Genomic DNA, 17,586 nt, shown 5'->3' on the forward strand with positions numbered 1-17,586 from the left:
CAGTACTCCTCAAACAGATTTCATCTACTTGCAAATAAGAAATACTACTTAATAACTTCCTAACATAAGTGAATTGTAAGCTCCTTCAATCAGGGCTGTTCCCCATAATTTGTTTCTTTAAGTCCAAATTTTTGTTATGGTAATTCTAAATACTGTAGAGTTATTGTTTAATTATTTTATTACATATATACTTTATGCACTGTATATACTCTTATTCCCTTTTGCTTTGCATTCTCCCATTGCAATATAAACTTTGTACATCAGCCAGCTACTTTCCGAGTAGAAGTGATGAATTCAATGACATTTTCAAAGCAGACCCTCTGGAATGTTTAATCTTAAGAGTTGGCAAGATATTAAATGTCTATAATGTTTATATGAGACTTTTTTTTGTACCTGGCTCGTGTTGCCCTGCAGCTTGATAATTACAGATCAACATTCCTCCAAGCTGGCGTTGGTAGAAATCGAAAAAGATGTGCACAGTCAAATCTTATATATTTTTTTATATTAACGAGTCAGTTCTTTATATACGGTATATTTTTACAAAATCATTACACCCACTTAACATAAGCTGTATGGGTATAGCATCTTAAGTTGCTCAATTGTCCCTCCATAACATATAGATAAACCAATGAGTTGAAAAAGCAACACTTATGTACCAATCTAGGGGTTATTCACTAAAGTTCCAGGGCAGTCACGTTGGATGACTTTCCAAGGCAAATTTAAACAGTTGCAAAAAATAAACTTACCTAATCACAACATCATCTTGACTACTTTACTAAAGTTGAAATAAGTAGTCACATGAATCCAAATGAAGTGTAAACCTCAGTTCTGGTGACAACACCTTGGGTAAAATATCTGAATTTAGAATCACTAAAAATACATATTTGGATGAAAAATAAAAAATAGGTATTATATTTTACTTTTAAAAGCCTAATATACTGTCACCAACCTGGATCAGCGGCCGCTGGTACGAAGGAGAGGGAGACCACCTGCTGCTAGTCTCCAGCCACAGCTGGCTCCACGGAGGAGAGGGAGACCTCCATCTACCTCCGCACGCCCTCTGGTGGTTGGACCCAGAACCGCAGGCACCTATACTAGACTAAGGTCTAGCCAAACTCAAGATGGCTGCCGGATTCCACCAAACAGGAAGTGACATCAGCCTGTTCAAATTTTGGCGCCAATTGCTCCAATTGGTGCCTAGTCACTTCCTCTTCCTTTATAAACTCCCAGTGGACATTCAGACCTTGCCCTCTGATGGTCGTACCTATTCCTATAGTGTTACTCCTCAGTGCGCGTTCTGGTTCGTGTTTCCTTTTATTGACCCCGGCTTGTTATTCGTTTCTCCTGACCTCGGCTTGTCATTCGTTTCTCCTGACCTCGGCTTGTCATTCGTATTTCGTGATCTCTGGTACCCCGACCTCGGCTTGAACCTGACCTTGCACTTATCCGTGCCTTGTGTCCTACCTGCACCTCCGTCTCCTACCTCGCTGTGCGTGACATATACCTTGTTTAATCAAATAATTACAGTTAAAAATAAAGAACCATCATGCTTTAGCATCATAAATATTTAAGTATAATAATTGTTGTAAAATCGCCGATTGTCCATATCACATTAGAACATGATTACATAATATGTGGAAATTCTCTGTAATGCTGTATTGTTATCATTATAATACCAGCAATATTGTATGTGAGAAAGTTACAAAACATCTTGCCTCGCTGGCAAAATACCATTAGGTATTTAAGAATATGGTAATTACAGAAATGCTTTTACAAAATCCATTTAACGCAGTGGTCTTGATGGCCAGTTCTGCAGTATGAGGGGGCTATTATGTTAAGCAGGCATCATCAATGCCACTGAGTAAAATTAATACAAAATATATGAATCCCACACAGAAGTATAATTGGTTAATTGAGCATAATCAGTAAAAACCATCTACTGTTCATTCGCCAGATGTGTAGAACAAGAAACTACAGTATAATCTTACTAAAAGAGAATTGCTACTCGTCAGAGCGTAAAATTGAGGAGACGTCATCAACGGCAAATTGTGTAAATCACAGAAAAATGTAATAGGACTGGATACAGCCAAGGAAAAAAGGCATAATCAAGGACTTGTGGCTGTTAATAATACAAATACATAGGAGCCACAGGAAATGGGTTGATATTTGATCAAAAAAAGAATATGGAAGATGGCCCAATGGGGGTTATTTAAAAAGATAAAATTGAGCAGGCACAGTACACATGGCAGTGTTGACTTACAGGTGGTGGGATATAGCTATGGGCAAAACAAACATGGAATGAAAAGCATAATTGAAGGAAATATACCAATGTTTAAACAAATGGCTATTACCAGGCCCGGACTGGGACAAAAAATAGGCCCGGGCATTTAAGCCTGAGCAGCCCATATTTATTTATTTATTTATTTATTGTTAAAGCCCACCCGTACCATCTTTGCATTAAATCATTCACACAAATCATTAACACATTCATTAATGCAGTCTCACAAATCATTCAAGCAATTCATCCTCACATGAATTCATTGTCATACGCATTCACACAATTCATCCACACATTTATTCATTCATTCTCATACGCATTCACACTAGCCCCTCTCTTCATCTTATCTGCCCGTTCTCACTATGTTCCCCCTTTTCACTATGTAACCTCCTTCCCCACTTCTCAATATGTACCGCCTCTATCTATCCCCTCTCCCCCTTTCTCACTATCTAACTCCCCTCTGCCCCTTCTCACTGCACCCCCCTCCCTCACCCTACTTACCTTGTTGCCGGAGCAAGCAGCAACAGCGACCGCGCCTGTGCCAGGGCAGGATTGACTTAGGGGCTGATGGAGCTGCAGCTCCAGGCCCCCACCTTAAAATAGGTCCAGTCAGGACTGGACTGACTGGTCCTATATGGCCGCATTAACGCAGAGCCCCTTAAGCCTGCCGCAACTACCCCCTCCTAACTATCTACCCTCTCCCTCTTTAAAGTTCACTTACCTTTCAGGAGTCCTGTGGTGGGGGTGCAAGGCCTCTGCCTCCCAGCTCTGCCACTGTATGGAACAGTATAGAGTGATGGGAGTTATGATGTACTTTTAGAGCATAATTAGATCATGAAAAAGACATTGGAAATGGTACAGCATAACACCCATCACTCTCACGCACTTACCAATCCACACATATATACCAATCCACACATATATACCAATCCACACGTATACACCAATCCACTAATCCACACACATACCAATCCACACCTATACCAATCCACACATATATACCAATCCACACGTATACCAATCCACACACATACCAATCCACACGTATACCAATCCACACACACATCAATCCTCACACATATACCAATCCACACGTATACCAATCCACACGTATACCAATCCACACATATATACCAATCCACACATATATACACTAATCCACACATATATACACTAATCCACACATATATACTAATCAACACATATATACTAATCCACACATATATACCAAACCACACATATATACCAATCCACACATATATACACCAATCCACACATATATACACCAATCCACACATATATACACCAATCCACACATATATACACCAATCCACTCTCACTGAATGTTTTCCTACCTTTCCTCTTTTCTCCTTACAGCTCCTTTTCCTCCTCTTCGCTCCTCTTCTTCAGTTCTTCTGTCTTCTCTGTCTTCTTCCGGGTCACCGGGTCGGTGGGCGCGGCTTCAGTGTTGTGCCCCGGGATCTGACAGCAAACCCCGGCGCACAACAGCTGTTGTCGCGCAGATCACAAGGGACCGGTATCGGAGGTCTTTAACAGACCTCCGGGTCCCTTGAGTGATTTTAAGCCGGGTTGAACCCGGCTTAAAATCACTCAAGGGAACCGGAGGTCTGTTAAAGACCTCCGATACCGCTCCCTTGCGAGCCTGCTCCTCCAGCGGCGGACATTACTGTCCGTCTCTGGAGGAGTGCCGGGTGCCGCAAGTTGGCAGCCCCTGATGAGCGGCACCCGGTGCGGACCGCCCCCCCCCACGTCGCGCCCCCTGGAGTGTGGCGCCCTGCTCTAAGAGGCCGGGAAGCCCCCACCAGGGCCGGCCTTAGGGGTCTGCGGCCGCACAGGGCTTAAATTAAAACATCGGGGGTTTTTTTTTCAACTTTATTTAACATCCTCCATGTTAAATAAAGTTAAAAAAAACTTTATTTAACATGGAGGATGTTAAATAAAGTTAAAAAAAAAAACCCGATGTTTTAATTTAAACCCTGTGCGGCCGCAGACCCGTAAGGCCGGCCTTGGTGGGGACTTCCCGGCCCCTTAGAGTGGCGGACCCGGTCGCAGTTGCGGCGGGCTTAAGGGGCAGGTGCCCCTTATGCCCTGCGTTACTGCGGCCGTAGGTAGGTTAGGGGCCTGGAGCTGCAGCTCCATCAGCCCCTAAAGTCAATGCGGCCCTGCCGTGGCCCGGCCCACCGGGCAAATGCCCGGTGTGCCCGATGGCCAGTCCGGGCCTGGCTATTACTGTTTAAAGTTACCTAAAACTTCCATAGAAATTTTAGCCAACGTCTTCATGATCCAGCTAACAACAGTGTGATAGATAAATCAATGGCTGATTGAGCTAAAAGAATGAATAACTATTCTTTATTCTCCCCTAAAAAAGATGACTCATCTGTTATCTTTGGCAATATTCATTCTACATAATGTAAAAGGTATTAATTCAAAATAATTAACTGTTTATTTCTTTTACTGAAAACCTTCCAAAATTGCAAGGGCCCTGAAATGTTATATTTTTTCTCTCAATTTACAAATCATTTAATAAATTATTTGCCTATGTTCAACTGATTTGTACTTTTTGGAAGGTACTTCTATAGTACCGTATTTGCATGTCTTGGACACAAGACAATACTTTTAGGTAATACATATATAGGAACAAACGAAGACGTAAGCCGCAGATCTCGCCAGCAAATGTATTTTTCAGATGTGCACTTTCTGTATATAAACAATATTTATGGTCCTTTTCTCATTTGCTTCTTACAGAGGCCTCTTCATTACAATCCATGATCGTGGTCATATTTCCACATTGATGAAGTCATGGCCGGAGAATAATATTAAGGTAGTGTCTGTTTAGTACTGTTACTACTTATTTTCAGTTTAATTTTTCAACCATACATTTGTGGGATTTACTGATATATGCATGCATGCATTTGAAAGCAGTGCTTAAGCTCTGCACACTAACTAGACATGTTAAATATGTGTTAATGAATGTTCTTCATCTACTTGCCTGCTCTTGCTGTATTTGGCTGAATTTGTCCCCTTTAGCAGCCAGGTATGAATCACAGCCATAATGCACTATGAGCCGTCCCAGACAGCAGTACATGTGAACACGTTGTAATCAGTAGCACCACTTAGAGCATTGTGGCCATCCACCCATTCATGCACAAAACACGTCAATAGCCAAGGCCTTAGAGAAAATGGCAGTGTTCTTTTAGTTAAATTATATAATCATCTATGTATTAGCTTTGACTAATATAGTTATAATACAATATATAAAATATAAGTTTTAATTTTATTTTGAGCCCTATAAAGTGTCACTTTCAAGAACTGCACTTTAGAACCCCCTCAACAGTGCACAAAATTGCTCATATACTGTACATTAGTTACATAGGTCATTTTTAAAACTCCTTTACTGTCCAAATTTCATTGTTGAGACATTTCCATACTATACCAGATGAAAAAGCTCTCACATAGCCCAAAGAAACCTGAAAATGCCTAGGGCTGGAGATGACAATTTGGCATAATATGCTACAACAAGTGTTGTAAATAGCGGGATTGATGTCTGATTTGGGATTTGGAACATACACACAATACTATTCACAGTAACACTTATATTAAACTGCTATGGGAATTCCAGTTTCTTTGCTGTACCCTGAGAGTGTAGCTAAACACATATGTATTGTTGTTATCCCTATAGCAAATGCCTGCATAGGCCACACATAATAGCAGTGCAAAGCAATTTCATAAACCCTGTTTTTGCTTTCCAGGCGGTTGTGGTGACAGATGGAGAGAGGATCCTCGGTCTTGGAGATCTGGGTAGTTATGGTATGGGCATCCCCGTCGGTAAACTGGCACTTTACACAGCATGTGGAGGAGTAAAGCCCCAGGAGTGTCTGCCTGTCATGCTGGATGTGGGCACTGATAATCAGGTACCTGATATGCATGTGCTAATAGCACACAGAAAATAAATGTTCTTAGCTCTTTCCCTCTCTTCACTACATTTACCAGATCCATTTATGCATTACCTGTACTTAAATAATCAATTTTCTCAATGATTAGTTCTCCTACCAGAGTAAGTTCACTGTGAAGGCCATGCTGGTTAGGTACAGTGTTCCATAGTGAATATTGTGCAATCATAGTGTATATGGGCAAATTACAGATCTCTCATCTCCTCAACTGGCTCATGGAGCAATGGTGCACTGGAGAGCCAGTTTGCCCAATATGGCAACCATCACCTAATCACATTATTTGGAGGTATTGCTGGCCCACATATTTAGCAGAGAAGTACACCAAAAAACAAAAAACAATATCTGGTTTTGTTCCCACTCTGTTACAGATTGACAATATATTATTATTCCAAAATATGTAAACAGTCTGTGCTTACCCAATAGTGAGTCCTCTTACAAAAATGCAAAAGAAACCACAACTTCTGTGGGTAATAAAGTAGTTCTGTAATGGAAAAAGACTTTGGGAACAAATGTTCAGTATTCGGCTAACTTATTATTTGAGATTTTTTAGTGCCATCTGTGAAAAACTAAGTATAACTTATGATTCAATAGCTTGTAAAGCCACTTTTAGCAGCAATAACTTTATCAGTCTCTCACATCGCAGTGGAGGAATTTTCGCCAACTTTTCTTTTTACTGTTGCTCCAGTTCAGTGAGGTTTGTGGGAATTTGTCTATGCACAACTCTCTTAAGGTCCTAGTACAGTATTTCAGTGGGGTTGATGTCTGGAGTTTGATTGGGTCATTGCAACACCTTAATTCTTGTCCTTTTCAGCCAATCTGTTGTAGATTTGCTGAATAATTATCCTGTTGGATGACCAACAAGCTTTAGCTGTAGAACAGATGGCCTCCCATTTGACTCTAGAATACTTTGGTAAACAGAGGAATTCATGGTAGACTCAATGACTGCAAGATTCCCAGGTGCTGTGACTGCAAAATAAGCAGATAAGCAGATAAGCAATTTTAACCCCTTAAGCACCGTGCTTGACAGCTGATATGAGGTGTTTGTGCTGATATGCTATGTTTGGTTGTGGCCTAACGTGGCACTATAGCACAAGGGCCGAACATCTCCACTTTGGTGTTGTCTGTCGGAAGGAAATTGTTCTAGAGGTCTTGTGGTGTGTTCAGATGCAAGTTTGCAAACCTAAGCCGTGCTGCAGAGTTCTTTTTAGAGAGAAGAGGCTTTCTTGTATTGTCAAAAACGTTAACATTTAACATGCTACCTGAGGCCTGGAGAGATGTAACTCTTGTTACCCTGAGCATTGCATGGTCTGACCTTGGGGTGAATTTACTGGGACCTCCACTCCAGGGAACATTATCAACTGCCTTGAATGTTTTTCACTTTGAATAATCTTTCTCACTGCGGAAATAGCTTTACACTTCTTCCAAGACTGATGGGCTGCAAGAATTGCTTCTCTAAGATCATTGCTGTCGTCTTTCTTGGCATTGTGTTAACACACCCTTGAATGCTCCAGATCAGCAAACTGCTAAAACTTTGGCTTTTATAGAGGTGGCCACATATGCTGATGATCAATTACACAAGGGCATTTAATTAGCAACACCTGGTTACTACTTAATTAGTAATAACGCTTGATTCCCATGGAAGCAGTAAGGGTGTACTTAGGTTTTCACGCATTAATTCTCCATTTTGGCATCAGTTTTGTTGACACGGTGTAATATGTCATGTGTTTACCTAATATGTGTTTACCTAATATATAATAATAACATGTATTTACCTAATATTTAGTTAATAAATTATTTGACTTAATTTGTGGTAATTAAAGGGGGTGATTTCCAGATTAAAAGGTGCTAGGTCATGCTATTTTGGGCCATCAACCAGTTTTGTGCAGATTATGTTCTCCTCTGGCTTGCCAGCATTCCATCACTAGCCAAATGCATGCTGACAAGTACTGGGAGCTCCCTACCTGTTTTGCAGGAAAAGATCCAGGTTAACAAACTGCCATGACCCTTCTAATATCATTACTAACTACTGATTTGCAAGTTAAAGCAAACTGAATCATGGGTTGCTGAAAACAGATTTAGAAAATAATCACTAGTATGCACTTAGATGATCAGCGGTGATCTTCAACCGGAACTATTGGCAAGTTTCTTTAAAGGGAAATCTTCTCTGACTGATCTCTACTCCAAAAGGAGATGCCTATGGGCCTGCAAATAAAGGGAATACTTTCAAACAACAGGAAACAAAACCAATTTTATTACTATGCTACATTTCAGTATTTATAATTCACAAAGATAAATATTTCTTTTTACATGGTACTTCACCTTTAATTCTTTTGAGAGTGTGGAGAAATTGGGAAAAAACATAGTAAATACACATCAATTTTCAGAGGGCTTGCGCTAACAAGGAGTATTTACAAGATTTATATGATATAATAGAAATCTACTAATTACGAAATAAAAGATCAAATTGGCCCCTATATAAAGGAAAATGTAATATGTTTCCTTTTTTTAAAACTCCAGATAAAGTTAAATTCCAGATTACTAATATATTTTAAATTAAAGTATCACAGTTAATTATTCACGTTTTTCTCCATGTTATTACATTTGTGATTATCTTGAAAGTATTTATATAGTTATGTGTTCCAAATCTCTTGTCTTGAAACACCCTATTGTTTATCCAATGTATGCAACAAGTAAGTACATTCCGCCAAGTAAAATACAGAATATTCGTTTTTTTTCTCATAAAAAAAATCTTAAGCAATTAATATATAAAAACAATGTACAGCATCCCTAATATTTTGAAGGTTACCAACTTATTTTTCAAAATAGTACCTAAAATATCTTGCTTATAGGACTGGGAGAGACATCTTGGCAACTTGTATATGAGTCAATATACTAGATGTTTTGAGGGTGTTAGCATGCAAAAGCAAGCAACTGAAGTCATATCTAGTGTGATGAGTTAGCCACTCAAATTCGTGTTTGTTGGGCCCGAAAACATTGCCTTTACAGTTGTTGATATTGTCATAATTTTGCCTAACTAAAATATTAATTTGTTATTATTTACAAATACCCTTAGCTGTGGGAGCATATTTTCAAGTAGAAAAGTCACAAGGTATTTGCCCATATCATTTTCAACAGGATCTCCACAGTCTACCCCAACAGACAACTAGTACTTGAGTATAACGCTCTAAGCCTTGATAGCTGCAAAAGCCAAGATTTTTCGATATCTCTGCATTAGCACAGGAAGCTCCATCACACTATTTATAATAATTTGGATGACTTGTGTTTATGGTCTGTTTGAACCCTTGACATCTGTAGAATAGTGTCTCTTACAATTATGTGCACATATTTCAATTGACCAATGAAATAAAATTGTGTACTATTACAAATATTACAAAATAGTTTGATAAAACTTAATGCTTTTTTAAGTTGCTTTAATTTAAGTTAAATTTTTACCTTTGTATGTGCAAAAATGTATCAATTGGATTTATACACAGAACAAAAATAGGTACAATTGTAATGTTGTATGCTCAGATGGATGCAGGCATCTTCAAGGAAAGCCTGGTGGTAATGGCATCAAATGTAAAAGTCTTCACCGTTATCAGCATCACACGGTTAGTACTCTGTTTTTGCTGTTGCTCGGTGCATTGATGCTGAGGCAGTCCCAGTAACAGCCAATGACCCCATTTCCACTCATGTGGTCGGTGTGGTGACCAGACACTGGGCTCACATGACAAAATCAATGTTTTCAAAACCAAGTTTTGTCTCTCTCCTAACTCACTGTTCTGAGGGGAGAGAGACAGATTGATACTGTGGCAGTGTGCTACTGTAGCAACAGCGTGATACACACCAACCCTTCCCTTGCTGTGCAGTACAGTATTATAGTACTGGTACGGCAGAGGTTAATTTTTTAACAAAGTTCGACAAAGGCTGATGGTAGAATTAGTGCATGGAAAGTGTGAAAATACCACCATTTCAAATACCCTGAATTGTCTAGTTTTCAAAAATATATGGTTTGATGGGGTAAACTGAACTAGTCAAAATAGGACATGGACGTAGGATGATTAGATGTCAAAATTCCAAGTTGGGAAAACTAAAATACACACCTCCAGTATGGCTAAAAGCACCCAAACAACCCGACAAACCTATGCATGTGAAAACAAAACACACAAAAGATTATTACCACAAATTTTGACCAAGGCTGATGGTAAAATTAGTGCATGGAAAGTGTTAAAATACTAGCAATTGAAATACCCTGAGGTGTCTAGTTTACAAAAATATATGGTTTGATGGGGGCTAAATTCAAATGGCTGGTTTTAAAGATGTCCCAAATAATAATGTGTGCAGGAAGACCAGACTTTAAAAAATTGGGTATTTCTAAACTCTGGACAAATCTATGCAGGTTTTTCCATTAGTTCTTGTAGATGGGTAAAATAAAATAAAAGTCAGAAAACATGGGTTGTTTTTTTTTTTAAGTCTTTCACCATATTCTATAATTTTTTTAAAATAATAAATTAGATGATATGATCAAAATAATGATATTAAAAGTCATTTTCCTGGAAAAAAGCAATTAATCATTTTTATGGGTACAGTAAATGAGAGAAGAAAATTATACAAAAACACCAGAGACATGTTAAAATAGGCTCACAAAGGGTACAAAAAGCAGTCCAGTTCTTTAGGGGTTAACAGACAATGTTTACAACGAGATACCTTTGTGTGGTCGGTCCACCTCAAATATTTGCACTTTCATTCCTAGTGAAATGTATGTCCACCTCCCTCAAGAGTGTAAGCTTATTTGAGCAAGCATTCTCACCAATGTCCAAAATCTTATGTGGTAATCTCAGATGCAGAATAATGAGAATGAGAATAATGGGAAAGAGTTATTATCTAAAAATAGTGAAAGTGACTTTTCATCGGACTTCTTAAAAAAAATTAGATCACCCTTCTATTCTGGTGCAGCAGTTGCGGAACAGCTTTTTCCAGTGCTAATCATTTTGTACATAGAGGCAGACATTGTGTCACCAGTTTTTTGACAGAAGAACTTTAATACTTAACCTACATCAATATTAACTCCTAGTTCTTGTTGGAGAACCATTCAAGGACTTTTATTGTTAACATGGCTTTTGACTTGAATTCCTTTGCATAAATTATGTCTAGTACTCTTGAATCAGTATTAACTATGTCCAATTTTAAGGGCATTTTATATTTTTGGTTAGTGACTGTTAAATAAATTATCTTGTCACCAAAGGTCGCTACATGATTTTTCAGCACACAATTAGCTCAGGAAATTGTTTAACTGTGATTATAATGTGTTTAGCAGATGTTTATATATCACTGTATGCTGTTAACCTGAATGCAAAAGAGAAAATGTCTGCAAAATATCATCCTCATCCAACATTGGATATTTTTTTGGCACAACAAAGATTATTTCAGCATGAGGTGCTTAAATATAGCCATATGGATAAATCTGCAATAAATTAAAAGTTGGAGGGATTTTTCAATAGAGAAAACATTTTAAATTATTGTGTATTGTGCTTATTACTCAATTACTAAAAGAGACTACATAGTATCAAATGACATTATTTTAAATAACATTATGTGACCTCACTGTACAAATATAACTAGACTCATGGGACCCAAGGTCTAAAGATTTTCAAGCCCCTACTGGTACGGTTGTTCATCTCCGCAAAACCAGCTATATGTGTTTGCTGTGTGATAATGTATTTATCTTATTGTTCAGTGTAGACAACAAGCTCTACATGTTTATATGTGATATCCTCTCCCAGAGCTTGCTTGCAGGGATGTTCTCCTAAACACCAGGACCTACATCAAGGATAGACTCTTCCTTGTGATCTATGCTGGAACATGATGTTACATCCAGGAGCTTCGTCACAGAAGGACATGCGAGGGGAAGTCATACCGTGGAGGTTGTGATGGCTAGGCATAGGTTTCTGTAGTGAAAAAGACATTAAAATGCATCTCTAATCGCTTCAACCAGCATTGGTGTTCAGCCCCTGGTAGTGCAGAATAAGGGCCAGTTGCCTATACAAGAATAGGCCACTGACCTCTTCCACAAGCCTTTTTAAAAGTATCATTAAACAAGGTAACAGTTGTGTAGCCAGCTATATGCTTCTTTCCTGGCATCCCTTCTTATTATGTGAGTACTTTAGCATACATTTTTTAGAAACAAAATAAATTACAAAATACATTAACCTGGTGTACCAACTGCAGCCATCCTCATGTGTGATCTGATGATTCATTCTGCCAATTGGCTGCTTGAAATCAATCAGAATCCTGAGTTTGAATCTCACCAGCACTGAAGCTGAGTGGAGGTGGATGGAGATGTGTTCTGACGAATCTCTCCATGCACTTGCAACAGGGTCCAACGAAAATCTAAAGGGACCATACAGCTATCATAAGCAATAAGGTGCATGTGATGACTGGAAACAGTTGTGGACCAAATTCATAGTGCATCAACCTTGTTAAATAAATGTTTGACATTTACAGGAGTAAAGGGCTTCATGGTCATAGTAAAAAGGAGAATCAAAATGAAACAAAAAGCAGCCATGCTGCATGGATGTGTTCTACTCAGCCATATCAACGTATATGTTTACAATTCACGTTACCTAATGATGAATCAGTTTTGAGAATCACTTGTGGGTTTGCTTTGTTGGATTCACTAGATGTTTCAACAGAAGGTTTTTCTCTATTTAAAGCAGATTCTCATGGAGTAGTGCCACACCAAGACAACCCATACATCTTGCATAAAATGAAGTTAACATTTATGTAATAATATACTAAGGCATCAATTAAATTTTTTAGCAGTGCTTGGCTCGAGAATATTCCTATCTGTATGCAAATGTAACATCATGCCTGTGATTATCACAGCTGGGTGTACAACAAAAATGCAGACTCCGTCAAGATTTATTGATTGCTTAATCCATTGGAATTAATATGATGGTCTAGCAGGGACAGACAAATAAACCAACTACAGTCAACAGGATTTCATTGTGAGTTAATGGAAAAACCTTCATAGGCATCAGCCAGAATTAAGATGAATTGGATTAAAATGGGTGGACTAGATTGGCCAGATGGTTATCAGCGTAAAGTTGTATGTTTCTATTCAGAGCTCTTTCTATTTTACAAAACAATTCACAAAAATCCATTCAATCCTTAAGAAAAGGACTCTTCTTTTATTGATTATAAGGAAGAGGGATTATTTGACATATCTATAAAAACAAAGGAGCCAAATGGAAACAGAAACAGTTTTTTTAGAAATGAGGAAAGAATGATCAAGACCAATACGATGTGTGTCCTCACATGACTCTCTTTCTGATAAAAGTCTAATCTTACACAGTTCTATTACTACCCATGAAATAAATCATTATATTTTCGAGCAATATTCTTTGATAAGGCCTTTTCTAAAAACTGGAACTATGTAGACGTGCGCCCATGTCCTGCATAATTGATCTGTAACATTGTGGCTTATCCTGATAACTTCTCTCAATTAGTGTTTATCACATAACTTAATTACTTATAACCATAACAGAAGGGGACTTGAATCTCCTGAAAGATATAAACCCATGATGCTACACATGCAATTAGTAAAAAAATATTGTGAATGAGCAAAAATCTATATATGCCATGGTTTCTTTGTATGATATGTAATCTATGATGTAATCAAGTACTTTAACTGATACAAATGTTACTTAACACAATGATTTGATGTTGTCTTTAAGCTCCACCCACCATGACCAGCGATTCCCACAATGATATGCCTTTTATGTGTATTTGTTGTGGACATCAGGGCAAAGTGGGTCAAACCTTGCAAAAATTGGTAAAACATTTGAAGAAGCTAATTTTACAAAATGTACACATTATTTGAACAATTCATTCTATTTTTTAATAGGATTTATTAAGGGATCCCCTATATATTGGATTAAGACATAAAAGGATTAGAGGAAAACCTTATGATGATCTGTTGGAGGAGTTCATGAAAGCTGTGACAGACAGGTAAGGAAGAATAGCATTTTGCTATGACAAAACTTATTCTATATAACAGAACATGGTATTTTCATTTGTAAATTCATCTTTCTCATTGGCATGGATATGAATCTAATAACTTTTAGTTGTACGTGTAATAAGGCTATTGTCCATAAACTGGTAAGAGCTCTGTAGAGCAATGTAGAACTATAGAGTCTCTTAATTTGCAATGCATAGACTTTGGTAAGCAAGGACTATTTAAAAGCAACTGGTCCTGGTTCTGAGGTAAGAGAGTTTTAGTGACTGCTTATGGTATTGCTTAAAAATCGAGTGCATATCTATATTGAATACAATAGAAAATTAGTGTGAATAAATTGAAAATACGATAACTGAATCAGCACATGTAGAATTAATTATTGGTTCACGGATCATTAATCACAGTAACCTAACAGCACAATGAGTAAAAATCTTGTTCCTGCATCACCAATTAACCCTAAGCTTTATACGGTACTTAGTAGCAGGGAAGGTATCACAGTTGTAAGAAAAACTGGAGTGTGTCTAAGTGGTTTTTGCTGAAAGATAATACCCATATTATAACTAACCAGCTGTCTAACATGTTATTATAAAATAGCTTAAAAGGTACACGCAAATATAAAATGTTACTTCATTGACAGAGAACCCCTTTGTTTCAGTTCCTATCTCGAAATGGGAAAGAATGTGCTGGCATCGTATTATTTTAGGTTTCTAATATCTTTTCTATAAGCTATATTTGGACTGCTGGTTACATAGGAGGAGGCACATTCTTTCGCTGAAAATATGAGAAGAAACTATTTGTCAAAGCTTTAAGCCATATTGAAAAGTCTGGGAATGAAGTTGAGTTATATTTACAGTGAACGGAAAATCTTGCCAGGATAAGGGTTCATGTTGATGTGGCAGGGAAGTGCAGAATTTCAAGTAAGGCGGTTTTGTGTTTTTAACCCTTTGGAATACTTGGAGAAAAATATTGGCTAATAGCATTTCTTGGCATGATTGTAATTTGTGGTCTTGTGTGTTTTTTCTTTGGCTCTAGCAGTGTTAAATATGTAAATGCAAGGCGGTTTTAAGAAGATTAGGCAGCTGCTCAGGGCTCTCATTGATCAAAGGAACACCCTTGGAGGGTGTGAAAGGGGTGAGAGATCACTCATAAAGTTATATCAGTAGGATATTTATTTCTTCAACTGCTGATCATCAGTTATTGTGTTACTTTTTATATAATAACTATTTTCATCATCGGTATATCAGGTAGGCCCTTACATTTTATTCACATAGGGCCCCTAAAAACCCAGAGCCATTCCTGTTGACACTAATCCTCATGCATATTAAGGACTAAATAATTTGTATGTGTATTAATGCAAAAGTGCAAAAAATAGCATATATTTCTTAATCTGCCTCTGTCACCTTGTCATTGATATTCATGGTGAGCTCCTGCTAAGGGAAGAAGTCTTGTTTGATTGGTATAAGATAGAAATTGCCAATTTCCAGAAGTATAACAAATATGGGGTTATGTGTAAAAGGAGATTTAAAAAGTTGTCTTATTATCATAACAGCCAATAATATAGCTCAGTCAGCAGGAATATTTGTTTAATGTTAAGTTGATAAGACAAATTTTACTCCCCCCCCCCTAAAAATGTATACTTTTCTAAAAGAGAATGATGCTTACATGGGCTATTAAAAAGGGCAAGGAAAAAACAAACAAATCAAACACAAAAAAACCCAAAATGGCACTTTCTGCTAAACAGCAAAGAAGCAAAATAACAAGTACTGGGCCATATTCATAAAAAGCAGTTCTGGAAAAAGCTCTGACTATAGGAACATTCCATTCTCAACAGTATGGCCTATTGTACAGAATGTCAAATAAATACACATCAGAATGATAATTCGTGGGAAGTTTCTAGACTCTTTAATCATTTACTGTCACATGTAGCCTTATCAGCAAAGAATGTATTTTAAAATACTTTCTAAATAATTTACTATGCATTCTTTACCCGTGTCTGTTTGGCTGCCATCAGCAGGAAAAGAGGCAAATGTATAGGGGGGATCCTGCAGAATCCATCCACACATTTGCATGGGTGAGATGGTCATTTAAAGGGGATACTCAACTATCATACACTCACTGGCCACTTTATTATGTACACCTTGTTAGTACCGGATGGGACCTACAAGGTGTTGGAAACATTCCTCAGAGATTTTGGTCCATATGGATATGATGGCAACACGCAGTTGCTGCAGATCTGTCGGCTGCACATCCATGATGCAAATCTCCCGTTCCACCACATCCCAAAGTTGCTCTATTGGATTGAGATCTGGTGACTGTGGAGGCCATTGGGGTACAAGTGAACTCATTGTCATGTTCAAGAAACCAGTTTGAGATGATGTGAGCTTTGTGACATGGGACATTATCCTGCTGGATGTAGTCATCAGAAGATGGGTACACTGTGGTCATAAAGGGATGGACATGATCAGCAACAATAGGTAGGCTGTCGCGTTTAAACAATGCTCAATTTGTACTAAGGGGCCCAAAGTGTGCCAAGAAATTGTCCCCCACACCATTGTACCACCACCACCAGCCTGAAGCATTGATACAAGACTTGTTTACGCCAAATTCTGACCCTGCCATCTGAATGTCGCAGCTGGAATCTTCCAATTTTGGTGAGCCTGTGTGAATTGTAGCCTTATACACACAATATAGGGTTGAGATTGTTTTCATATGTGTACCCAAGTAACATTTTCAATAAAAATATTTAAAAAGAAAACAATAAAAACAATTACAGATTAAGTCTGAAAAAAGCAACAGAAGCAATTTTTAAAGTTAACAACTATAAGAATAACAGTTAGATTTATTCTCCCCTGATGTGCTAGATAAGAGGAACTGTAGATGGATGTGAGTTTATCATTTCATGTACTGTCAGGAATCTAATATGTAACCATAAAAGATGAGGTTTTCCCTTACTAATTATCTTTGTTACCAAGGTCGGGACAGAATCTGCTATTGCAGGGCTAGATTAGGCTGGCAAGTTTAAAAAATATAGTCTAATATTTACCATATGTTTTAAACCATGTGACATGTACTATGGTATGATCTATGTAATGGGAATGATCTGTACAAATATTGTGAGAATGCAAAAACATTGTCAGAAAGAATAATGTGTAAAATGATATACTGGATCGATCCAATCGTCTATTAAATTACAGCCCAGAGGAAGTAGTAATTGTTTTTTTTGGTTCTGCAGAAATAAAAAAGACATTTTACTCTTACAATGCTTATTTTACATCACAAAGAACCTGTCACACACAGCATAGCAGAGGAGACACTGTTGC

General features: G+C 37.9%; 1 protein-coding gene across 1 annotated transcript in view; it reads left to right on the forward strand.

The window, feature by feature from the left end:
- Positions 1-17,586, forward strand: part of ME1 (malic enzyme 1) — a 102,990-nt gene that overhangs the window by 37,513 nt on the left and 47,891 nt on the right. Inside the window, exons 4-6 of the mRNA XM_053460081.1 lie at positions 5,045-5,120; positions 6,049-6,210; positions 14,156-14,259. Coding sequence (XP_053316056.1) covers positions 5,045-5,120; positions 6,049-6,210; positions 14,156-14,259 — 342 coding nt within the window. The remainder of the gene's footprint in view (positions 1-5,044; positions 5,121-6,048; positions 6,211-14,155; positions 14,260-17,586) is intronic.

Source organism: Spea bombifrons, chromosome 3 (assembly GCF_027358695.1).
Source record: "Spea bombifrons isolate aSpeBom1 chromosome 3, aSpeBom1.2.pri, whole genome shotgun sequence".
NCBI lineage: Eukaryota > Metazoa > Chordata > Amphibia > Anura > Pelobatidae > Spea > Spea bombifrons.